Consider the following 25,424-nt stretch of genomic DNA (forward strand, 5'->3'; position numbering starts at 1 on the left):
ATAGGCCAAAGACAGATTGTAGGCAGAGTCTTATTAGCCTAGCTAGAAAAACCACAAAGTTTCAGATATACCCAACCTTATCCAGAACTCACGTACCTGAAAGCTTCTCTACTTTTCTCAGATAACCTGTAAGTAGTATAATAAAAAGTCATTAAGAGATTAATTCTACCTGTCAATCTTGCCTAGCATGTAGTTTATGCATGGTAACTCCTAACTAATCATCTTTAACTGCATGAAAAGAATGATTTCTTGGCAAAATAAGAAATTGCAAGGGATTGCATGTTCAAAATCATGATTTATTGGATGTATATTTAATCATGTAGCTCCTGTGAAGATACACTTTATAAATTATGGAACAAGTATAGCTCTTTCCACAGCTTTCACATTTTAGTCCTCAAGTCCAGAAACGAGATGTTAAAAGGTAAATTATGCAAAATCACTTTAAAAAACTACACTAAAAAGCTTCAGTTCTTTCAGAATCCAAGATACATATATAATAAGCGGCATTACAGTGTCTGCACTACACTCTCAAGCGATATATGCAGGAGAAGCAGCGTACAGTACCTGCACCACACCTCAAGGTACACTTCATGATTAGCAGTACACAGCACCTGAACATCTACAGCAGCCTTAAAATTTATCTTAGTACAACAAATGCTCAAAGGGTTTACAGCATCTGTAGCAAGGTTAGATGAAGGGTTATAACACATTACAGTCACACCCAAGTGAGCCCTGCTTACCTGTGCATTCAGACCTGGCCAATGCACAAGCAGTACACACAGCATTTCACCATTGCACTGTGACACTTCTCAAGCAGAGCCACGTACCCTGCAAACTCATTCTAAGGTACAAGAGAACAATTCACTGCCCAAATCCCTCTCCCTTTGATGCCCATCCTGTCGAGAAGGCAGGCTCCACTGCACTTCTATCAAAATCAAATTACATTTATGACCAACTGACATCACTGTATTGGTGGGGATGTACCTCTGCAGTTAAACTTTATACTTCATGCTTGCTTGCTTGCCCTTGATTGTTTCTCCTTAAGGTTGATGTTGACAAAATGCCAGATCTTAAAGGCAAACAAAATAAGCTTAATTTAAAGAAAACATTTATTTGAAGTTATTTTAAAGTCAGACATTGAACAGATAAAAGACAACTCCCCTCCACATTTCAAGCCTTCACCAGAGACCACACAGACTGTCCCATGGACAGTGACATTTTCCTGTAACAATTCCTTTTGGACAAACCAGTGTCCAGGCAGATGAAGACTCGCATTTTAAGCAGACTGATTTATAAAATCTTTTTTTAAAAAAAACCCAAACAACAAAACAATGAACCAAAACAAACAACAAAATTATTATCAAATTCTTGTCACAAAGTAAAGGTGTTTAATACTCATAAGCTTGATCTCAAAACAAAACCCCAGCCACTCATAATCAAACAGAACATGCTGCCTTCAAAAAATTCCCCAGAATTTTAAAATGTTCCAAATATATACACATTTATAACTTAAGTGCTCATTAGCTACAACCTTTTATTCATGCAAGAGCTGCGAGAGGAAAAGGTGTTTCTTAGAGCGGCTTTTCTGAAAATGCAGTAAAACTCTTCACTCGTGCAAAGAACAAAGGGGTGTACATTTTGTCAATGTCGAAAGTAGTAACAGCTGTCTCACCAGTCGATCTGCAAAGAGTATTGTAAAAGTTAAATTAGACACAAGTTGCTGTTTAAGTCCCTCAATAATGCAATCAAATTCCACAGTACAGTATGTGCACCAAAGTACAGCTGGAATGTGTCTTTCCTACTGCCTCATTCTGAAAGCATCTGAAAGTTGCCTGAATCACACTATAGAGAATACACTTCTATGTCAATATCAAAGAAACCACTTCCCCCTTCCATTCTTATTAGCTCCACAACTTGAAACAGCGCAGGATGTCACTCAAGTCACCATATTAATATGGAAGTAAAAAATCCCCTTTCATTTGTTTCACTTAAAACCCTGAAATCAGAATACAGAGTGACAGCAAAACCTGTATCTTTACAAAACTTTAAAAAGAAGAAACCCAAGTATTTCTGAACATCAGTGACAAAAAACATATATTCTCCTAGCTGTGTTTGATACTCATTTTTTACTCTAGTTTCAAAAGGACACCACCATACTGAGAGGTACAGCAGAACCTGAGCAGTACTGAAAAGAATGCCTGTGATATTGCCACTTCTTCATAAATTAGGTACGAAAATATTAGTTTTCATAAAAGCAATTCTTCTGCTTATGGAATTTACCTATACTCCCAACCACCAGTAGTTTACTTCCTAGATTTTATATACTTACAGCTCAACAGCTGAGCTATGTCCCTATAAAAACACTGAATATAAAGAATAAGAAGATTGGAAGACAAGGCCTAAATCCACCCTATATGCCAACAACAAACATCTGGACGGCAAAATTGACACTAATTTAGAGCATCAGGCCAGCAGCCACGGCTCTTGTTTGGTTAGTGATCAGAACAGCTGGTCACAAGCATGTATACAGTTCTCACATGATGACTGCAGACATTTTTAGCTTGCATATCCACAGGAAAAAGAAATATACCTTAAAGAATATGTTTTCCACACCCTTTTACTAGCACCACACTAAGTCATTCAACACCGATTCAGTTCTGAAATCATTCAAACACTGTGCATAAATCCTTTAAATGGCTAAAATACTGCAGTTCTACTGCTTCAGAAACTTCCCATACCATTATAAAAAGTTACAAACATTCTGGGATTTCTTAAAGTAAAAGTTCATTATGATATATCAAATCAGGACCAGTTACTGTTTTCAGGACATTCTGTTAAAGCCTCATAAGTCTCTCAGTCTTTATATCTTCTGTACTTAGTACTGGACAAATTAATGTCACCTGTGTTTCTACAGTTAAGTATCCTTCTTTGCTCTTATTCCCCATTTACTTACCTGTAAGTTATGTGACAAGAATGATGTATCCAGACAAGTTTGTTGAACCTCTGGCGCCCACTGGAGCACAGCTGTAGTCCTACATGAAAACTGTGATCTGTTTCTTGTGCAGGAACACGGCGGAAATACCTGTATTTGTGGTAGTCAATTGGTTTCTGTACAAAGAAAAAAGAAGTTTCATGAGAACACATTGTGCAACTATTAATCCTGAGGCCTAAGTAACTGTGAGGCCAGAATGTTAAACTCTCATGCAAGTACCTGTATTCCTTGAAAATACATCAATTCAGATGTTAATTATGGAAGAGGTTTTCACAGAAGGTAAGATAAGCATGGAGGACACCACCCAAACTATGCAAACACACTGTACAGTAATGCAACGTTTCTAACTCTTCAAAAGTTTCTCTTGACACTTTGTTAATCTGAAAATTTTGTGATGTGAATAAATTGACCAAATCATTCAGAGTTCAATTAATGATTACTGCTTATTTAGTTTTATTTAATTCTGAGGAACATAACTGCATGCAGTCAAAACTGATCTCAGAAAATGACCTCTTCATCCTTCCCTTCTGTTTGTTAACGATGTTAACAAACTACCTAATAGCACCACACATGGCAATTAAGCCTAAGGGGGTAAACTATTTCTCAAACGTGAACCAGATATTTATCTGCCTTAATAAAAAGGTGATTACAAATTTGGGGAAAAAAGATAAGATTAAACACCAAGCTTATTATATTTTATTTTTAAACCATTTAAAAAATGAAATTAATTTTTTAATCTAAATGTGTAACGCAAATCTTCAGGTGCCTTAAAATATTCAGTTTGAGAAAACACCTATTAAAATGCCCCCTCCTTAAACTATTTTTCCTCTGTTCTATTTTGCTACCTACCTCCTCCTTTTTCTTCATTATTACAGCAAATACTTTGGTTTGATTGTCTGTTTCCTGGGAAAGGCGATAATGGCCAAGCAAGATTGCATCCGTTCTGGAAGGTTGAGAGGAGGATAGTGTCAAGGACAGGCAAATATTCTCTGTCTCAAAAGAGTGATGTACTTAAAATACAAATATCAGCAATGAGAAGACAACTGACTGCATACCATGATCAAGGAAACTACATTTTATTTCCACTTAGTAAAGTACCAGGCTCACTGATGATACAAAATGATGAAAACATTTTAGAAGGTTGCTTTTCATTTTCTCAGATAGGACAGTCAAGATAAGTTAGTCAGTTCTACCTAGCTTACTGCTAAATATCTTAAGACTTCTGGTGAATAGCTCAAACCTGTTCTGAAGTCGCAAACAATTTTCTATGTTTTAAATAAGTTTATGCAAACATCAAAAAGAAATCAAACAATAATTTAGTCATATCCCACCAAAATCTTCACTTTCCTTCAAACATTCAAGGAAGTGTGAGAAGGTAGTCAATAACAAAATAGTATCTTTAAAAGGATTCTAAAACCACCAAGCTAATAGCATGTATTCTTCCATCTACTTCCTTTAGAAGTTTAAAATCACATAACCTGCAAACAAAATCTAATTTCAGTATCAGGACCTTAAAATGAAAGATATGTTTGCATAAAGACCAGAATTTTTTGTGGTTCCCAGAAGGGAACCATAAACAACTATAACACAATATGAATAACATTGTATTTTACTCTTGCTTTGCTAAGCCAGGATATAGAATCCAAGACAAAAGTAAATAGAAATTGCCAGGTAGAAGCAACATGAAAACTGTAGAGCCAAATATTTTATTTGAATAACCTTGTATTTTTAGTCCTTAAGCGAGGAACTATAGATGGGGGATCTTCAGGAGTTGTTAGCATCATAACTTGACCATCTGGAAAGAATCTCAAATACCTGCAAAAATATAATTACACAATACAAAGCTAGAAAATATATCCTTTTTCTGCTGATGTTTTTTGTTGTTGTTGGGCTTGGGTTTTTTGTTTTGTTTTGTTTTTTAAATCACAGGATGTTTCCCAGAAGGATATAGAACTTAACAGGATTTGAAAACACATTTCTTAACATATGGTATAACAGAAAAAGTAGATCAGAAATCAAAAGAGAGTTTTGAAGATTAAAAGACCAAGTTATGAAGAGTTATGAAAGAGGGCAGAAGTTCAGGAGTTTTGTCACTTCTAATTAAAGCAAGAAGGCTACCCTGGAATCAAACTCTCCTCAAGTAAGTTTCTCCATTGCTAGCATTGATTGAGACAAACGCAACACAATCTTAGTTACAGTATCACTACAGGATGGACAATGTCATATGGACTTTTGCAGGTTCTGGGATCTGATCAATTTTTACAGTACTCAGATACTGTGCTGATGTTTGTGAGACTACAGAAATAAGCCACAAGGTTCAACGATTTCTATTAACAGTTTCCAGCTTCAGAAGGGACAGCAGAGTGGAACAAAAAATGCTGGTAACAGCAAGATGAAGAACAGCAGAAAAACGGGCTGAGGAAAGTAAATGGCAAGATATTTACAGCAAGTTGAGAAAGCCGAACCTCTTGGTTATTTACAATTGGTTACAAATAAGTTAAAAGACAATACTCATATATCACTTGTTTCCCCTTTGCTGAAAACAATTACTGTATCAGAAATGTAAAGCAGAAGTGATTTGGGGAAAGAAATCTGTGGACAAGTATTACTGTTGTTACTGTTTAAGTTTTGTCCACATGAAATGGCATAATTGAGCATGAAATGTGTTTCTAAGCCCATCTCTATCATAATAAACCCTATTTCTTAATACCTATTCTCAAAACATAGCTTTACACACTGTAGTAGTTCCACTGAGTTTTACAGAATAGTTAATGTTTGTGATATCAAGGGCTGAATTTAAACTTAAGAGAGAGAAACATTTCACTCACTCATTGTACTACAGTTCTACCTGTAATATTCCACTTGGTGCCACGCTCTATAGAAACCATCAAGAGATTGCTCTCCTTGACGTATGTATTTTGTCTTGCTGATATATACACCTACAGGAAAGGAAGATATATGTATACAAACAAAAAATTAAGTGCATAAAATATTTAAGATTAAAAACCCCATAATCTAAAACTTTTGAGTTTATTTTTATTACTTAAATACATGAAAGTTTATTTTTGTCCCTTGCACCCTTCCCTTCTCTTCACAGGTATTCTACAAACTCAAAAGCCCAAACAAATGCAGATTAGGTCTAACAACAAATCCATAAATACCAAACCCACCTGATAGTTTCTGTCAAGACTACATGGAGTAAAAAAACCAAAACTATTTCCAAAAGTACACCTTACCATCAAATCGAACGCGAGGCCTTTCCAAAAACATTTCCCTCCAAGAGGCATATGGAACAAGTTTATTGCAGCTCCTGCCCCATACTTTCAAACAGACTTGATGCCAGATTTCAGGATCCCTAGTGAAAATGAGAAAAAGGAAACCCCATAACTTTCCTGCAAACCTTGTTTAGCACTTATGTAACAAAGTAACATACTCCATTATTTACTTGGATGCAACTGAAAGAAACTTTATTGAACAGTAGCTCAGAATTTAAAATCATTGACTAATTTACTTAATCCTAGAGCATTTGAAAGCCACTTCCTTCTCCCAGTGCAATTCAAGAACACAATGCCATTTTCAGCCAAATACAAAACACAACATCGCAGCAGCCTGGCACTTCCCTGTGTGGCCATATGAGAATGACAACACAACAGACATTATTGTGGACACCCTGTAACTCTGATTTTCAAACAAGGTAGCGCAAATAAGACTTTCAGCAACATTTTTTATTACATGAAGTCATCTATCTAATATAACATTTAGCAGTGTATTCGAAAGCTGATTAGCACTATGAGGAGCATAACATGAAAATTGCCATGGGAAGAAAAAGGAGGACACAGTCCTGCATGTACAATTTAGCAGCCTAAAAGCAAAAAACCAATAAAACCCACCTTTCCACCACAGGCGATTTTGCTCTATGGATTTATTATCAACCTCTACATACTGTTTACATATGCTTGAACATAAAAAAGCCCTTTTTTCTTCCTTAGAGCAGAGAAATTTCTCTCTAGACAACTTATCTACAATACCTGGCGCAAATGTAAAATCCTCGACAAACAAGAGATAATTGCTCTAACGATCTTAGGTCCAAGTCACTCGAAACCACCCATCGGAAAATGTACATTAGTACTTCCATAGGCAACGCTGCAAAGAGAAAACAAATCCTTGTTAGATGGTAACCTATAAGTCAATAGGTTATCTATAATTCCAGGTTTGACCACTACTGAAGTTCTCACTTTCCATAAAAAATCCTACTTTTTCACATTGTAGGCAGATGACAGGAAAAAAAAATTATCTTTAATTTAAAAAGTCACTGTACATTAGAAAAAAAGTCACATAGTGGAAGAACAAAAACCAAGAGCTGAAAGCACCTTATGGTAAGGTGACAGGATAAAACATAGTTTTAGACTACAAATATCCACAGCTGTAAACTGGTATACCAAAAATTTCCCGTATACATTGCACATCCACAATGCCTGTGAAGCAGTATTTTCTTCAAACAGACCTAGTGTGTAACATTACCTCAAAGCATATTGCTTTTGCAGGACAAGCTAAATAAGCTCAGGTCAGGTTCAGTACTGGAATAAAGGTCCTAAGCACAACCTATCCACTATGAAATTGATATGATATCATTATATTTTGTGGTACGGGTCCACTGACTGAAAATGATATAACATAGAACTGTTGTATTGAAAGACTTCCTCTAATGTAACACAAGATAATGACAGAATCACAGAATCCCAGGTTGGAAGGGAACTCAGGGATCATCTAGTCCAACCTTTCTAGGAAGAGCAACAGTCCAGACAAGATGGCCCAGCACCCTGTCCAGACGACTCTTGAAGGTGTCCAACATGGCCGAGTCAACCACTTCCCTGGGGAGATTATTCCCGTGCGTGACTGTCCTCACTGGGAAAAATTTTCCTCTCGTGTCCAATCGGAATGTCCCCAAGAGCAACTTGTGTCCATTCCCCCTTGTCCCCTCCACATGACTCCTTGTAAAAAGGGAGTCCCCATCTTCTTTGTAGCTACCCCTTAAGTACTGGTACATGGTGATAAGATCCCGGCTAAGCCTCCTTTTCTCAAGGCTGAACAAAACCAGTTCTCCCAGCCTAGCCTCGTATGGCAGGCTTCCCAGTCCTTTGATCATCTTGGTGGCCCTTCTCTGGACACCTTCCAGCCTGTCCACATCCTTTTTGTATAGCGGGGACCAGAACTGTACACAGTACTCCAGGTGTGGCCTGACAAGTGCTGAGTAGAGTGTGATGATGACATCTTTATCTCTACTGGTGATGCCTTTTTGATGCAACCCAGCATCCTGTTGGCCTTCTTGGCCACAGCAGCACACTGTTCGCTCGTGTTGAGCTTCCTGTCCACCAGGACCCCCAGCTCCCTTTCCACAGAGCTGTTCTCCCGCCAGGTGCATGATCTTACACTTCTCCTTGTTGAACTTCATAAGGTTCTTGCTGGCCCACTCTTCCAGCCTATCCAGATCTCCCTGCAGAGCAACTCTCCCTTCTGGAGTGTCTACTTCCCCACTCAATTTGGTGTCATCTGCAATCTTCATCAGTGACGCTTGATGCCGTTATCCAGATCACTTATAAAGACATTGAATAACATTGGGCCCCATAGTGATCCCTGGGGGGCTCCACTTGTGACAGGTTGCCACTTGGAAAAGGAGCTATTTACCACCACCCTTTGGGTGCGGCCTGTCAGTCAGCTTCCCACCCACTGCACGGACCACTCGTCCAGGCCATAACGCATTAATTTCTCCAGGAGGAGACTGTAGGGAACCATACCAAAAGCCTTGGAGAAGTCCAGGTAGACAGTGTCCACTGCCCACCCCATGTCAACCAGGCAAGTCACTTTGTCATAGAAGGCCACCAGGTTTGTCAAGCACGATCTGCCTTTACTGAAGCCATGTTGGCTTTTCCCAATCACGTGCTTCATTTGACTTGTGATGGCCCCCAGGAGGATTCATTCCATAACTTTCCCAGGGATTGAAGTAAGGCTGATGGGCCTATAGTTACCCGGATCCTCCCTCGAGCCCTTCTTGTAGATAGGGGTAACATTTGCCTTCCTCCAGTCCTCTGGGACATCCCCCGTCCTCCACAACTTCTCGAAGTTTATGGAGGGTGGCCTTGCTATGATGTCAGCCAGCTCTCTCAACACCCTCGGGTGGATGGCGTCAGGGCCCATTGATTTGTGGGGGTCAGGCTCCTGTAGTAATTCATGTACTCACTCTTCCTTCACTGATGGTGGGTCGGTGTTTGGATCAACTGGCAATTTCGTTCCCAAACGTTCCCGACAGTGATGGTAAAGACAGAGGTGAAGGAAGTGTTGAGGACTCTGCCTATTCTGCATCGTTGGTGATTGACTCTCCTTTTCTGTTTAACAGTGGGCCTATATTTTCCTTCTTTTTCTGCTTATGGTTGACATACCTGAAGAAACCTTTCTTGTTATTTTTGACACCTACAGCCAGTTTCAATTTGAGCTGGGCTTTTGCTTTTCTAACTGCATCTCTGCATGCCATGGCAATGCCCTTGTAGCTCTCGACGGATAATCCTCCACTTCTCCATCTCTGGTGTGCTTCCCTTTTGGATTTGAGTAGACCCAGGAGGTCATGGTTGAGCCACGGGGGCCTCTTGCGCTGCTTACTTCCCTTTCCTTCGTAGGGGATAAATTGGCTTTGTGCTTCCGAGAGAGAGTTCTTGAAGAACTCCCAGCACTCACTAGCTCCTTTGTCTTCCATGGAAGCTTCCCATCAAATCCCTCCCAACTGAGCCCTGAGTGAACTGAAGCTTGCCCTTCTAAAATCCAGAACCCTTGTATTAGAGCTGACCTTCGGCACGCTCAGCAGGATCCCGAACTCTGCAATATTGTGGTCACTGCAGCCAAGGCTACCACTAACCGAGATATTACAAAGCAGGCTTTCTCGGTTTGTGAATAGCAAGTCCAGCAGCGCCTCATTCCTGGTTGGCACATCTAACATTTGTATCAGGAAACAGTCCTCTATGCATTCCAGGAACTTGGTGGATGACATGCGAGCTGCCGTATAGTTCTTCCGGCAGATGTCTGGGTAGTTGAAGTCACTCATCTGGTCCAGGTTCTGTTGGCCAGAAGTTTGCTTTAGTGCCCCTAGTATCACTTCATCGGCATCATCATCGTGGTTAGGAGGTCGATATCAGATGCCCACTGTGAGGTCCTGCTTGGAGACGACTCCTTTGACTTTAACCCAGAGGCATTCGATAGAGCATCCTGATCAAAGCACCAGAAGATCATATGATAATTTTCCTAGCATTAAAAGTTCAGTGAGAAAGTCCTGGGAAATTAAGTAAAAATTCTGTCTAATAACTTTCTGCCTCCCTGAGTTTTCTTTGTTGTTTCTGTTGGGTATAACCTTGTTTACTAATCTTCTACCATCAAGAATTACACTTCATTTATTTTCAACTACTGCTGCTTTCCAGATTCTATGGCCTGAACTGCATTACCACATGCACTTAAGACTTTATGACTTTTACTCAGTATAATTGCTTTGAGATGAAATGGAGAAAATAGCTGAACAGCACAAAGATACATTAATCAGTAACTAGCTGTAAATACTGTGGTAGAGACCGCAATTTAATACAATCCTGATTTTTTCTGAAAAAATATGCTTTGTAAAAAAACTGCATCGCTGCACTCCCACAAATCCAGCGATACTGTTTTTGCTATAAAACCTTATGAAACTTAAGTTTCACGTTTCAGAGTACTAACATGATTAAAAAAAAGTACGTACACCTCATTGGGCACCAGTTTCTGTATTCGTTTAACACACATCTCGTTTCATGAATCTGACTTAATTCTATGTTTTATTAGTGAGAAGTCATAAACTGGCTATATTGCCTGTATTTGCGACCATTAAATTACTGTTCCAGTATAAACAAAAGTTGTGCAGATTACTGCTGCAAAGTACAAAACAGTCTCTGGCAACTTACGAGCTCTTCAGTATGTGAACTCTTAATGCCTTGGGGAACGGGAGATACAAAGGCTTAAAAATCTCTCACTAGTGCTAACCGTATACATCTTCCATTCTGATAGTCGCCAGTCAGCCAAAGCCTTTGATTATCTGTCTTATCATCCATGTTTCTAAGTTTCTAGTAAACCAGGGATTGTTAAGACACTCTGCTTCAGACACTGGGCACACCCTGTAGGAACAATATTATAGTATTTCTGGTGAAGAATGTTATCTTAGTCCTAAACTTTGCTGTGTACAAGGAAAAAAAACCTGCTATGACAAATTGCTTATATACTAGGGAGGGGAAGTAACTATATTCGGTATGTCAGTTACATAGCAGAGGTCTGATCCTGTCCTGTTGTAAGGGTTAACCAGTATTCTAAGATTACGAATGTCAATAAAATGTAAAATGGAACATCGGAAATCAATTCAGCCAAATCCGTTGCTTCACATTGTTTCAGTTTTCCTTGGGCTGCTGAGGTCTGCGACTACTGTACTACTGAATTGACCAAGAGGAATCCTTTCCAGCCTACTAACTTCTGAAGCAGACATCATGATTTTAACAGTTTTCATTCTGCTATAAGAGTCAATAAACAAAATATTGTAACACAGGACTGGCAGGAAGGCAGAAAATAAAACTCGAAAGAGACTAAGATTGCTTCTCAAAAGAGACATCTCCTGAGATCATTTTATAGTCATGTCTACAACATCTTGACTTCAATGGCAAAAAAAAAGATGCTTTCCCAAGTGTACAATGCCAGTTTTTAAAATTAAAAAAAAAAAAAAAACCCAACTGGTTTTTTTTTTAATGTTTTGACTTGAACAGCTTGCTACACTTACTTTATTTTCCCTCCTTGAGCAGAACAGAGATCAGGCCAAGATTTCCAAGAGCAACTGATAATTTGTGATGCAAAGTGCACATGCTTTAGAAGCATCTGATTTTAAGAGAGTTCATAGCCTATATACACTCTCTACAATTTAATCTCATAAGAAAGTCTCAGGTTGACTGTCCTAGAACTAAAGCACTAAAAATCATTAACCTTCAAAAGCCTTTCTAGCTACGTTATACAGTCTTGCTGAACCTGAAAACATATTTGTTGTACAAATCTGATACAGAATCAGAAAAAAACTGGAAATGCAAAGATGTGTATTCTTCACAGAACAACTGTCTCTTATTCACATCTCAGAACTGTAGCATTTGCAAACCAAAACAAAAAGCCCCACATTTCACTCTTCCAAATGTTAACTGGAAGGAAAATTGGAATGCACTTACTTCAGCAAGGCCATTCCTAGAAGTTGCTACTTTTAAGTATGACTCTGATCCTGAAAAGTTCTACTTAGTAGTAGTACTATATGGGCAAGCTTGTGTGATAAAGACAAAATCATGTATGAGGAAAAGATCTATTTGACTAGTTGATGACCTCTTTTCCTTTACATATAACTATAAAAGTAAATAGATACTGTGTGTATTTTTTTAAAGGTGGCTTTAGAATGAAAGAGACAAATGTTTTAAGAGAGTGAAACATCTCTATAAATTCTGTCTCTGAACTCTGTATCTTAATTCATACCTGAGATATGGGTCTGGCTGACATCAACCTCAGGCTGACAAAGTTTGACTGAAGATTCCTGAAGAGTTAACTGCTGCTGGAAATCCGACAGGAGATCGGCCATTTTGTCATCCTCTTTGTTATCCTCAACACTAGAAAAGGGAGAATGCCAACATTGTGATATTGGACAAAACATACCAACAGATGTCCTTATCTTGGCATCAATCCCCTGCCTCACCCTCATTCAATATAGGTTTTTTTCCGGTAAGTTTTTAAAGCAATCTCATTTCATCCTACGATAAAACTACTGCAATCTTATCAAGTTCATTTAGATTTTGCTGGAATCCATCTGACAGTAACAACTTTTTTTTTTCATTTAATTCCAATTCCAGTTTCTTTTTGCATTTGACTTCACTGTTCACTTTTTTCAGTGAAGTCACTGAAGAATTGCTTGACCCCATGAAAAGACAGATCTCATCTCTTACTCTGCCTAAGATAAACTGGATGCAGGAAATAAATGATCATTAACAGAAAGTTATATTTTCTAATCCTGTCACAATGCAAGATACTGAAAAAATGAGGTGGTTTTTTTTTTTTTACTCTTGTATTAGTCACTGAAGAGTGATCCTCAGTGGGTTTATTCATTAATAATGAAGGAAAACTTGCCTTTCACCAATTCTGTAAATAGGCAGACGTAAAAAATTTCAAGCGCAAGAACAAGTTAGCGGACAAAACAGTATGCTTGCCACTTATCAGTAAATCTGAAGGATTACTGAGTGATAAATAAACATTACCACATTCAAAAAAATCTAAATATAAGTTGTATGTCATAACACAAGTCTTTAATACATGCATGCTTGCTTGCACCAAGTAATCACAAAGTACACAACTCTCCCTGATCTCATCACAAAATACTCTTTCCCCTGACTTGGTATACAAGCTAGCTAAAAGATCTTCCAGTCACTTTTTAATATTATTCAATTCTACTTGAAACAATCTTAACAGAATGAGCCTAGAATATAAGCAAGCAACTAGCGGACCTACCAATGGGTTTTAAAGCATTACAGAGAAGACAGTTATGTTTGGGCCTGTCATAACCAAGACTAGAGTAAGATCTTGCACTGAACTTCCTTTATTTTCTTTAGTATTATGGCCAGTCTCAGCACCTACAGGCCACAATATAAACTGTTCTTTTCAAATGGAATTGTGTAATCTGTTTTTTCTCACCAAGGTGGTAAGAAACATCAAGAACAGTAATTCAGAAAGCAAAACCACCACAACTAGTATCTCTTGAAAAAACACACATCTACAAATCCTGCTTTTAAACAACGATTAAGAGCAATGGCTGGTTTTCCTTCACTGTCATGTTGTACTAAGGACAGTGCAGCAACGTTTACAAAACTGAATGAAAATTCATAGACTCATAGAATCATTTAGGTTAGAAAAGACCTTTAAGATCATCGAGTCCAACCATCAACCTAGCACCACCAAGCCCACCACTAAACCATGTCCCTAAGCACCACATGTACACATCTTTTAAATACCAGTCACCAGATATGGTGAGTCAACCGCTTCCAGTCGTGGACAACCCTTTCAGTCAAGCAATATTTCCTAATATCCAATCTAAAACTCCCCTGACGCAGCTTGAGGCCATTTCCTCTCGTCCTATCACTAGTAACTTGGGAGAAGAGACCAGCACCCACCTCGCTACAACCTCAGTTCAGGGAGCTGTAGAGAGCGATAACGTCTCCCCTCAGCCTCCTCTTCTCCAGGCTAAACAACCCCAGTTCCCTCAACCTCTCCTCATAAGACCTGCTCTCCAGACCCTTCACCAGCTTCGTTGCCATTCTCTGGACACACTCCAGCAACTCAATGTCCTTCTTGTACTGAGGGGCCCAAAACTGAAACACAGTGCTTGAGGTGTGGCCTCACCAGTGTCGAGTACAGGGGCACGATCACCTCCCTGCTCCTGCTGGCCACACCATTCCTGATACAAGCCAGGATGCTGTTGGCCTCCTTGGCCACCTGGGCACACTGCTGCCTCATGTTCAGCCGGCTGTCAGCCAACACCCCCAGGCCCTTTTCCACTGGGCAGCTCTCCAGCCACCCTTCCCCAAGCCTGTAGTGTTGCATGGGGTTGTTGTGACCCAAGTGCAGGACCCGGCACTTGGCCTTGTTGAACCCCATACAATTGACCTTGGCCCATTGATCCAGCCTGTCCGGGTCTCTCTGCAGAGCCTTCCTACCCTCCAGCAGATCAACACTCCTGCCCAATTTGGTGTCAGAGAGGCTTGATGAAGGGAGTAGAGAAAACAATGCTGAAGTAAGAAAATAATCCTAAGAAAATGAAGACTTGTATGTGACTGTAGTTTATCATCCAGTATTTTTCCTAGTGCACAAATGCACAGCAAAGATTTCATGCTGGCAATGCATTCAGAAACTACAGTAACGGATAAAAATAAAGCACTTAGCTCATCTTACTCTCTTTTATATTGAGTCAACTGCTGCATAGAAGCTGTGCTGCCCTAGGGCTACAAGATTGAGCTAGTAATACCGCACGGACATGGCTGTACTTTCCTCTTTTATTCTCAGTTTTAAAACTCTTGATTTCTTGTAGCTATCAGAGGCATATATGGCTGCTACTAGTAACGAGTAAATTGAGAAGCTCTGTTTCATAAATTTGTCTTCACTATGCTATCTGAGCTATAACAGAATTTTTGGCCCTAACCTGAATCCTGTCCTCCAGCATAAGTCTTGGGCTCAAGTCAGGCCAACTTTAAGCCACTACACATCTGGTGTGTTGAGGCTAGCAGTATTCCGATTCTTGTAATGACGACAGACTAGACTACTCAGATTACAATCTATGAGCTTCTAAATGTATTGCTCGACTTATTGAAAAGGCTCCCACTTGGCTGTGTTGATCAGCCCAAGAACAGTAGTATATTCCCATGCTTAATTACGATGCTTATTCCATGGTACAAAGCTTTTACTAATTGATCTTTTTGCTATCTACAATTTTGTAGATGATCCTGAATGTATAACTCATAAATCTGAAAACCAGAAATCAGAAATAATAAAGTGACTGATGCTTTTTTCTTTTTTTAAGTAACAACATAACTATTCGTAATCCTTCCACTTGAATTTAACTAACTCCAAACAAGCCTGTTACCTTCTCTGAACTACAGTATAGAAAAGCCCTCCTAGGACTAATGCGTCTGAAAACTTTATATGAAGCAATCACTTCAAATGAAAGTAGACAAGTTTTCCAAATGTTAAGTCATGTACAACTGTGTGTCACAGTAGAAAATTCATATGCTTTAGAAACAAAATCTCAGGTTTCAGTACTCCTAATGCACTTAATTAGTAAATTTTCATACTTACCACCTCTTTCCAACTCCGTCACTATCTGGGGACCGTGTATAGGTGATCTTAAACTCTATGTCAGGTACAAGCTGCATGGCTAGACGATAAAACTTGATGGCTGAAAACAAAGGTTTAATATTTAAACATGCCTGATGCCTATACTAGCTTATCAAAGCAAAGATTTTCTTCAGAGAGATGGCTTCAGCTAAAAGTGCTAAAAAGGTGGAAAATGCCTTTGCCTAGTAAATTTTATTTAGTCTAAAGGGGTTAGGTTTAAATTCAATACAGAAGAAAGGCACATTAAGCACCTATTTTCAAAACTAAAAACTTCACATACTCTATCAGAATAAAGAGGTCTCTCAGATGTATTTCAGCTTTTACAGATTTACCTTAACTACTACAAATTCAATTACAGAATAAAAATTTTACATTAAACCATTATAAAGCCCTGATTTTGTTTGTTGCCCAGCACTTACAAAGCTTTCTTAGCAAGCCATAAAGATTTTAGGCATTATATTCATAAGTGACATGAAAGAGAATTTGAACAATCATGCAGGTACCCTAAATCTCCAGTCTGGTACAGGCAGTCATTCAGACATACAGAACATCATAAAGGTGAGACAGATCAACAAAATATTGTTGTAATTTTAAAACTTCAACAAAAGACACCAAATAAATTTTACTGTGGCAAAACCCTGGAAACTATAGAAGCACTTAAAACACTGAGGGTGATGAACCTGACTGGAGGAAAGGAGCCTTTTAAAAAAGCTATGTGGCAAGCATAGGACTATGGGGCGTGAAGGAAAAACTGACAGATCATGTTTCTTCTAGCACGCAGAGAAAGCACTTCTGCCTTTAACACTCCAAAAATGCTACAAACACTGAGCAGAGAAACAGGCCCAGCAAAATCACCCTGTGGGAACTGTGATTGAAGCTGCAGAATGTCTTTCTTCTGAGTTAACTCTGTGGATCCTTCTTAATTTAAGCGGATTCACTGTATGTACATTCAGTCTGCTTTAATACCAGTATTATAAAATCATCTATGTATTTATACGTTTCTATGTATCACCATATTTCCACATGGTGATACTGAGATCAGAGGGCATCTCTCCCTCAGTTTGGACCCTTAAAAACAAACCCCAAAATAAAACACGGGTGAGTGTGGAGCTCAGAATTTGACACACTAAGGAGTCTGAGAAACCTGAGTTTGAGCCAAGTAAGTGTTCCTATTTCCTTGAGTTCACGTCAGGCCTGGTGACTGACAAGTAGTACCCTTTGGCTTGTGAGGATAAGGAATACCAGCAGCCAGCTACACAGAGATCAGTCTCAACTTTAGCATTTAATCTTGCAGCAAGGTCTGTACTGTACATAAACATGAACTAGCTGCCACACGTAACTGTCTAATAAACACCAGGTACCAGCAGATTTCAGAAGCAGGCTGATATAAAATCCACTTGGATTCTGGTGACCTGGGCCAGGTCAGCAGATGAAAGCGTGGTCTGAAAAACAGATGTCTCAACATATGCTCAGTAATATATCTGTGTCTAAGGTGTCATATTGATATAAGTGTACAAACAGTCCAGTTCTGTTTCTTTAAGTCTCAAATCAAAGTAATTTCGCCCTGTAAAAACACATAATAAATCAGAAACTGAACCAACTAATTTTATTACCTACTGGGGACTCATATTTCTCTCAGTTTGAGATCTGGAACAACCAGGAATCCCTTGCAAGGGGAGGAAAACACCCACAGTAGAGAGGAAATTTTGTATCCAACAAGTGGCTGAGTTCAGGACCTTCTGGAGTACTCTCTGTTTTGCCTATCTTGACATATGTTGCACCTGCTCTTTAACCAAGGTGGTCAAAACCTCTAGCGGATGAGCAGGATGGCACGTACATTCTGTGTTCCCTTTTTTTTTCATGAAAGAAATAGAAAACTGATATCTCCACTACTGACCTACAGGACTTGAAGATAGGATGGGCTTCTTACTCTGTATATTCTGAAAACTAAATATGAGGAAGAAAACATTGAATTTCCATTTCTACTAGTGCTGACCGCAGGAGGGCAAGCAAGCTAAGCATCTTAAATATTTATAGCAAACCTCATAAAATATGAATACCAAATTTAAACGTTCACTTCAGGAATTCTTAAAGAAGCTATCTTAGCATGTGGTGTAAGTTAAAAAACCAAAACCGAAACAAAAAAAAACCCAAAACATTCCTGTGAGCACAGGAAATACCGCATATTGCTTTGATTAATTACTAGGCTTATTTCAGGTTACAAAAGTCATATAAAGAAGCATGTTACGTAAAGAAGCAATCCAGTAGTTCATTAAATTACTAGATTTCAAAACACTCTCGCTTTGTCTGAAAGCTAGAAATTCTTTTCTCAATATCACCTCAGCTTTACCTCTGCCTTAAAACTGTGATATGATGGTTTCTTTCATAGCAAGTTTGTTTACTGCTCCAAATAATTGAGCTCTCAAATTACTGTTAGCCTGCAGTTTAAGTTCACTGGCATCAGGCAGTCTTGCACACAAATCAGAGAGTGTTAGATTCTCTGCAATAAGGGTGTTCATTGTAGATGTCCATATTACCTTCGTAAAGGGCCCCATTTTGCTCTTCTTCCACTGCCTTCAGGAAAAGTTCTTTTGCCTGCACAATGAATTACACATAACACTTCGTAAACTCTTTACAAATACAAGTGCATTGTCATTTGACTTAGAATTATTTCTCATCTTACCTACTGTACCCTATGAAGGAGATGAAAAAATAATTCCATAGAGTGAGAAGACATATTCATGTGCTACAAGCCATAACTGAAAATTTCAATCAACAAACTATCCATGCATACTTCTGCTGCTTGCCCCTTACCTACAGTCTTTGAGAAACAGACTGGGAAGGTGATGCAAAGCCAAGCATAAAAACTAGAAAAATCAGTGCAGGATTATGGAAAGACATTAGTAAGGGGACAACAGGCTAATCACCTCTGCTGTTTCTCTGGATTTAATTTAGCATTAGCTTTTAGGATAGTTATACTGCAATACTAACACACACAAAAAAAAATCCCCAAATTATACATCTTTTTTTTTTGTACCTTTTCCTCTTTTGCTATCTCCTGTTTTCCTCTGGCATCTACAGACTTTACTCCAGGTCCTCTTGAAGATGGTCTGCATGGCAGAGGTTCCAGCCCACTAGAACTCATACCTGGGGCAAGTTCAAACATCCACTGAGCTCTGAACATCTGGAGCTCTGCCTAAAAAATACAATTAACTCTGATTTATTATCACATATTCAGACAGTACATCTTCTGATTATAAAGTACAAATATAAAAAATAATTTCAAAATTATGCTGTGAACTTCCAAGTCTTAAATGGTTTCAGTGAGTTTAGACACAGAGAGTTAGCAATTGTTTTATAGCAAATTTATAAAAAAAGTGCACAAGTACTTGTTCAATCTCATTCAATACCATAAGTGCTTTTATCTGGGCTATTCACCTCAGAAGAAAAACTGATGTTTCAAGAAGTGGTTTTTAATAGTTGGTTATGACCTAAGACTCCATAGAAAACTATTCTTTCTGGGCATGATCTTTGTTCTTGTTTATACAGAGTTATCTTAAGAAAGAAGTCAATTAGCTTTTGAAATTGAAATTTAGAAAATCTGGTTTTTTGTACACAAGCATACTAAGCTGTACAATTGCGGCTGCCGTTTATACAATATACAAATCAGACCCTACACTCCTTTATCTTTTAAAAAGAAAGGACTATAGTCTGTGAAATGAGACAAGGTATGATTCTTGCCATGCATTTTTCTTTGGCATCTTTGAAGTTATACTTTACACATCTCTTGCAATCATCGCGACTTCTGGAGAGCAACTACACAGAAATCTAGTATCCTAAAAGAATACACTTTTCTATTAGACTGCTTTTATCAACTTTCTGCTCCAGAAGAGAGTGACAACTTAAAATGGAATTTGATCCATACAGAAACTCCTGTTCAATTTCTACAGTTCTTCAAAGAAATTCCAAATCTGCCACAAACTTTCTTTTCATCTATACAGATAACTGAAGATGGAATTTGATGAGTGGAACACAATGCAAAATTCATCCATTTCACTTTTGGAGGGGCAGACAGATTAAGCATTTGTCAAATCAACAGATGTGTGGTAACTAAATGAGCATAAGTAATGCAACTTAAATCACAGCAGTACCGTGTCTGTAAAAAAAACCACTATCATGAGAGACATACCTGAAGATTTGCTTCACCGGATCTTTCATTGTCATCGGTTCTTACCAAATCAGAGTGACAATCTTCTTCAGCTTCTGCCTAGTAGAGAGCAGTCAGATGTGATTATAGAGTCTGCATAAGTCCCTACAGCATATTCACAAAGCACAACTGCCATGGACACACATTAAAAGAAATATAAGGATACTCCCCTTTTCCCCAACCTACCCCCCTACCCCACAGATCCATCTTAACTGATGATAAAAATTGATCTTAAAACTACTGGTATTGTTTGCACTTCCCTGTTAACCCAATGAAGTCGGGTTTTGCCTCTCTTTCCATCAGCACATCAATTCAACACAGGTTAGATATGTATCACTTGAAGGCTCACATATATCAGTACACTGCCATAATACCTGAATAAATACACTCAGTGTCTAAGTCAAAGCACAGAACCAAAGCTTCCATATTAAACAGTAGTGTGCTTCATACAAGAAATTAAAATTTAATTACTATCTTCTCATTGTAAAGATAACCAGTAGTTTTAATATTTACAAAAGCACAAAAAGACTACTGCTTTGAGTAACAACAGATATTTTATGAAAATTATGGGGCAATATGGACAACCTCAAAAACTACATGTGAAACTAAACAAGAAATGTAAAAGAAAATAAAAAGCTAGCATGAGAGCTTGACAGATGGTTTTATTTACAGTACTGCTGTGAGACAGGTTAAACAAATAAGACCTTGAATAAGACCTATAACTAAACTTAACAGGGCTCTACATAGGAGATAGACAGCTAGTTTAAGAGTAAAACTTAAAAGAAGCAAATAAATTCTTATTGGGAAATATACTGAGATTTATGGAATCTATACTAAAACAAAGGAAAGCTAATTCTGAGCATCAGTGACAAGCCGCTACAATGACAACAGCAGCAAGATGCCAGTATGGGGTGGGACGGGGGGGAGAACACGGCCTCAACAAAGACTAAGACATTTGTTTAAAGTTCTTCCTGTAGCTGAAGCATCCCAGTTTTTCCACCATTCTGCACTGAAATTCACATCTGTAGTTCTGCAAGAACGTAATGCAAAATGAGGTTGTAAGAAGGCAAACCTGGCATTACGATTACCACAACTACTTACAGAAGTTGTGTTTCCCACTCCTTCCTATTGCAGATAGTGCTCAAAGACTGCAAGTGACACTCTGTCAGTGAGATTCTTCCGAGTTCTCGTAAAGAAATCTCTATCTCCTGCACAATCAAAGTGCAGAAATCAAAGCATTGTTGTATTCAGAAAATTTATAAATTTTTTATAGCACCTGGAAGTTCACGATCAAACTGCAGAACACTGGCAACCCTGATGGGAAGGCAACATTTAATCTCTTTGTCTTGGTGACAACCGCCTCCCTGGAGTTCAGCTGTAGCACTTGTCTCTGGTTCCCCAAACAACCACAAACTTACTGGCTTGTCATCTGTAAATGTGTTTTCATTGATGTCTCAGTCAATTTATCTTTTACAATTGCTTGGTTAAAACCAACAGATACTGCATCTGTTTCTACACTCTGATTTTAAGGCTGTACATTTTTAATTTCTTGGTGGAGAAAACAGGTAAGTACTCCAAAGCACTAGCAGCGTTAAATCTGAGCAAAGAGTAAATAACTTAGAAATTTTGTGGATTTTTTATTCCAGAATTTGGCTGCAGGCAGTGAATGTCCTATCATGTTACTTTAGCATCCAGGGATTACATCTACACTGGCCAAATGGAAATAGCCTAAGAACAAGCTTGCACTGAAATGGACGTCTGTAAGTGCATTATTACGGCACCGGGCTTACACAAACAAGGCCTACCTCTGCCTGCGCAGAGTGCAAGGCTTTTCGTTTGCAGCTGGATTATGTCCAGTCAGCTCTCAGTCTGGGCCGAATAAGCCCGGTTTTATCTGCAAAATGCAGAAACTAGTAATTTTTAAACTAAATCAACACACTATCTCCTTGTGCATAAAGGCACGCCCATTGAAACCTTTAACTCATGAAGTCTGTAAATAAACTCATTTAAGAGATAAAATTATTTATATAGTTATGAAGCTGACTGAAGTTCACCTCATATTAAAAAACTTTTTGTTTCAGTAATCTGTTCAAAAGTCTTTATTTTCCTCCTCTGTCTCTGTTCAACTGCCCTGCTTCCTCATTTCTGAGTCACAGTCAGTCATAGTTCTGGACCAGCTGCTTCCAAAATGTACTTCAATGCTCTTTAAAACTTAAATGTGCTCTCAATCCAAACAAAAAATGCACCATACTATGAAGACCTAGTCCACAGCCTAAAAGCTGTCAAAAAACATCATTATGAAGCTGATTACAACCAAAGTTTTGACTTTCATAATTACCTCCCCTATACTGATCTAAAGTCTCTCATATCAAAGGTTTGTCCTCTGGCAGCAGTGGCAGCATAAGTGACCATCCCTCTAATTTTACTAGTAAAACAATTAACTCACATTGCTACTGCAAGGGTAACTGGACTGGAAAACTGATCTCTGTTAACCACCTTTCCACTGTTCACGTGATCTGCTGAAATCCTGTGGTTTCGCTAGAACAAATGAGTAAACGCAGATATTGCTGAAGCAAGGATCTTCACTAGCAGACAGCTCATGAGACCACACCTAAACCAGGTTGTGACTGGTGAAAAGTGGCTCCTTGTCCCATTCTGACAATACTTAAGTTGTAGTTATAGTTTCTGAAGTTCACAGAACATTGTACTGTACTGTACCCGCTACTTAGTGGATAAATCTAGCCTGTTCATCTTTATGTTCTTGGCCTTCCTCCCGCCTCAAGCTGTCATACGGAACAGTGACTTTATCTTGCTTGAAAGTGAGACATCCTTGGCACGTACTGATCAGTTCAAATAAGTTTCCTTCAGAAAAGTGGCAGCCAATCAAGTCACCTAAAGGTCAACACGTCAAAAGTAAACATCTGAATGAGACTGTGACCTGCAAAAAGGAGTCAGCTGAGGTTTGATTCCGATTTGTTTGCAAAGCTTTAGAAATTATTTGCCAAATGCAAAACTAGTTTACTTGCACAGCTTAGTTTTAACTGTTTTGCAACCAAAAATTGCATACTGATTTCCTCAGAGCACAACAATCGCTTACTAAACTGTAATGTCAGGCCCTTTAATAGTTCAGATCTTTATTTCAGTGAAATAAAGCCAAGATCAGGAACAGTTCAAAGTTGACTGTTACCAGTTGAACAGGGCTACACGTGAACTGTACAGAACTATGGGAGAAGCAAACACGACAGCGCACAATGGTGACCGATGGCTAACGTTCTTCTTGGTTGTAGAAGAAAACAAGGAAGTCACTCCATTGTTCAGTCAATGTGGTAGAAGCAACACTGTGTTTAAAAATAAGAGTTTATTTGCAGTGGTAAGGCATTGTAAGAGCTCCTGAATGCTATAAATGGTTTAATGTGGAATGATCAAGGTCTCATCAGGGATACATGAATCCATACTGAGGTGCAGCCAGAAAAGGAATGCTGAACTAAACAATATTTCTGGTATCATCTGTTAAATCCCAACCTCACACAAGTAGAGTGCCTGGCCCACGGAGCCGTTTAAATTACCAAGTGACTTGATGCCCTCTGCCTTTTGAGCGAAGAAAGAGAAAGGCAGGGTGCGCTCATCTGTCATGACACAGTGGTTTGTTCGGATGTTCCAACGGACACCTCGACCGCTCCCGAACCAAGCTGGGTTTGGCCTTCAAGGGCCCAACGCCCCCCGCGAAGGGCGGCCCGGCCTCCCCGCGGCGCGGCGGGACCAGAACCGGGATCGCGGCACGCTCCCCAGGGGCAGCGGGTCCCGGCGGCCGCGGGTGGGCGAGAGCGGGGCTGCGGGGAGGCAGCAGCCGGGCTCGGGGGGCCGCTCCTCCCGCCCACGACCGCGCACCCCTCGCCGCTGCCACCCCGCTCCCCCCGTCCCCCCCCCCACTATGGCGGGGCGGGGCCGGGGCGGCCGGGCCCCCACCACCGCCTCCCCGCGGGGCTCCCGGTGCCTCCCCCCGGCCGGCCCGGGCCCGCTCACCATGCTGCCAACGCTCGGGCGGCGCTGTCCCGTCCCGGGGGGGGTCTCTGCCCCCCCCCACCCCGCTCGCTCCCTGTGTCCTCCCCGCTACGGGGGAATTTAGCAGAGTTCTCGGTCGGAGAAGCGCACCACGCAGCGGGAGTAACTGCGGGCCCGGCGTACGGCAGCCATCTTCCCGGGGAGTGAGGGGCAGGCGGGCCGGGAGGAGCGGAGAGGCGCGACCAGGCGAACCCACGGGGTCAGAGCGCCGCCTGACGCGCGGGCCGCTCGGAGGCGCGGCCGCCGGCCGCACGGACTACATTTCCCAGCGCGCACCGCGGCGGCTCGCCCGCCCTCCCGCCCGCAGCCCTGCGCCGCGCTGCCCGCTGGGAAATGTAGTCCCGGCGGCACCCACTTGGGTTGCCGCCGCGCCGGCTGGGAAGCGGCACTTCCCCAGGCCGATCCCGCCCGGCGGCGGAGCAGAGGCTGCCGGGAAGTGTAGTCCGCGTCCCAGCCCCGGGGCGGCCATCCCGGCAGGCGGCGGCAGCACCCTCGGGCACCTGGCGGGGTCGCTGCTCCGCCCGGCCGCCCCGCCGCTGCCCTTGAGGCCCGAGGACACCGCCGCCGGCGGTACTGCTGCTGCTGCTGCGGTGCGGGAGGCGAGGGAAGGCGGAGACGTCCCCCCGGGCGGGCCTCCCGCCCCCTCGACGCGGTGTCAGCAGGAGCAGGGCCGCCATCTCCACTGTGGTGACCGTGCTCAGAACGGGGCCCCTGTTACCGATAAATTAGAAGCCGGGTTACAAAGGAGTGGTTCGTATTGCAGCCATATAGATAATCCTGTTGCTGAGATCATGCAAATCTCATGGACTCTCTGTCCTCTGCCCGTGCAGTTCAGCAAACAGAGTTGCTATGTGCTGCCAATACACGTCATGAGGTGTCCTGAGACAGGACCAAACCCATTTTTTAAATCTTTATTACAGTCTTTGTTCTGGAAGAAAACCACATGTAGGTCTTCGCGTGTGACCTGTGAACCCATATCCACAGCCCTGAATGCAAAAGGAGGTGTGTGCATGTTATACTTAATTTAGCCTTAAACGGAATTTCAATTAAAGTTTACAATTTATTGAATAGAGACAAGCAAGCAGCGCTGGATGCACGAGGGATCCTTCCACCTAACGTGCATACCGTCATACAATAATACAGGGTTTATATTAAGTTAACAATTAGTAACAACACGCCTAAGTTTGCACTCACTGGTCAGTG

General features: G+C 40.5%; 1 protein-coding gene across 3 annotated transcripts; it reads right to left on the minus strand.

Moving 5' to 3' along the window:
* Nucleotides 1-275: 275 nt before the first annotated feature.
* FBXO9 (F-box protein 9) lies at nucleotides 276-24,424 on the minus strand. 3 transcript variants are annotated; one of them, XM_064447913.1, is made up of 14 exons: nucleotides 24,183-24,320; nucleotides 20,142-20,219; nucleotides 18,990-19,148; nucleotides 18,490-18,547; nucleotides 15,914-16,013; nucleotides 12,554-12,684; nucleotides 7,021-7,135; nucleotides 6,229-6,347; nucleotides 5,841-5,931; nucleotides 4,712-4,807; nucleotides 3,842-3,935; nucleotides 2,954-3,108; nucleotides 1,532-1,680; nucleotides 276-1,069 (listed from the first exon to the last, which is right to left on the minus strand). In XM_064447913.1, exons 1-13 carry the CDS (start codon nucleotides 24,183-24,185, stop codon nucleotides 1,572-1,574), a joined length of 1,308 nt encoding a protein of 435 aa, XP_064303983.1. In that variant the 5' UTR covers nucleotides 24,186-24,320; the 3' UTR covers nucleotides 276-1,069; nucleotides 1,532-1,571. The 3 variants fall into 3 exon arrangements, with proteins under 3 accessions (XP_064303983.1, XP_064303984.1, XP_064303982.1); XM_064447914.1 differs by having other exon boundaries at nucleotides 276-1,680; nucleotides 20,142-20,215; nucleotides 24,183-24,424; XM_064447912.1 differs by having other exon boundaries at nucleotides 276-1,680.
* Nucleotides 24,425-25,424: the final 1,000 nt, after the last annotated feature.

This window comes from Phalacrocorax carbo, chromosome 3, assembly GCF_963921805.1.
Source record: "Phalacrocorax carbo chromosome 3, bPhaCar2.1, whole genome shotgun sequence".
In the NCBI taxonomy this organism is placed as follows: domain Eukaryota; kingdom Metazoa; phylum Chordata; class Aves; order Suliformes; family Phalacrocoracidae; genus Phalacrocorax; species Phalacrocorax carbo.

What these genes read in the sequence shown, in the direction of transcription:
- FBXO9 (XM_064447913.1), bottom strand. An exon ending in GACGGAGTTGGAAAGAGGTG is followed by an intron (nt 12,685 to 15,913) that starts GTAAGTATGAAA and finishes TCCCTTTTCTAG; the next exon opens with TGTTGAGGATAACAAAGAGG. An exon ending in GCCTCGCGTTCGATTTGATG is followed by an intron (nt 5,932 to 6,228) that starts GTAAGGTGTACT and finishes CCTTTCCTGTAG; the next exon opens with GTGTATATATCAGCAAGACA.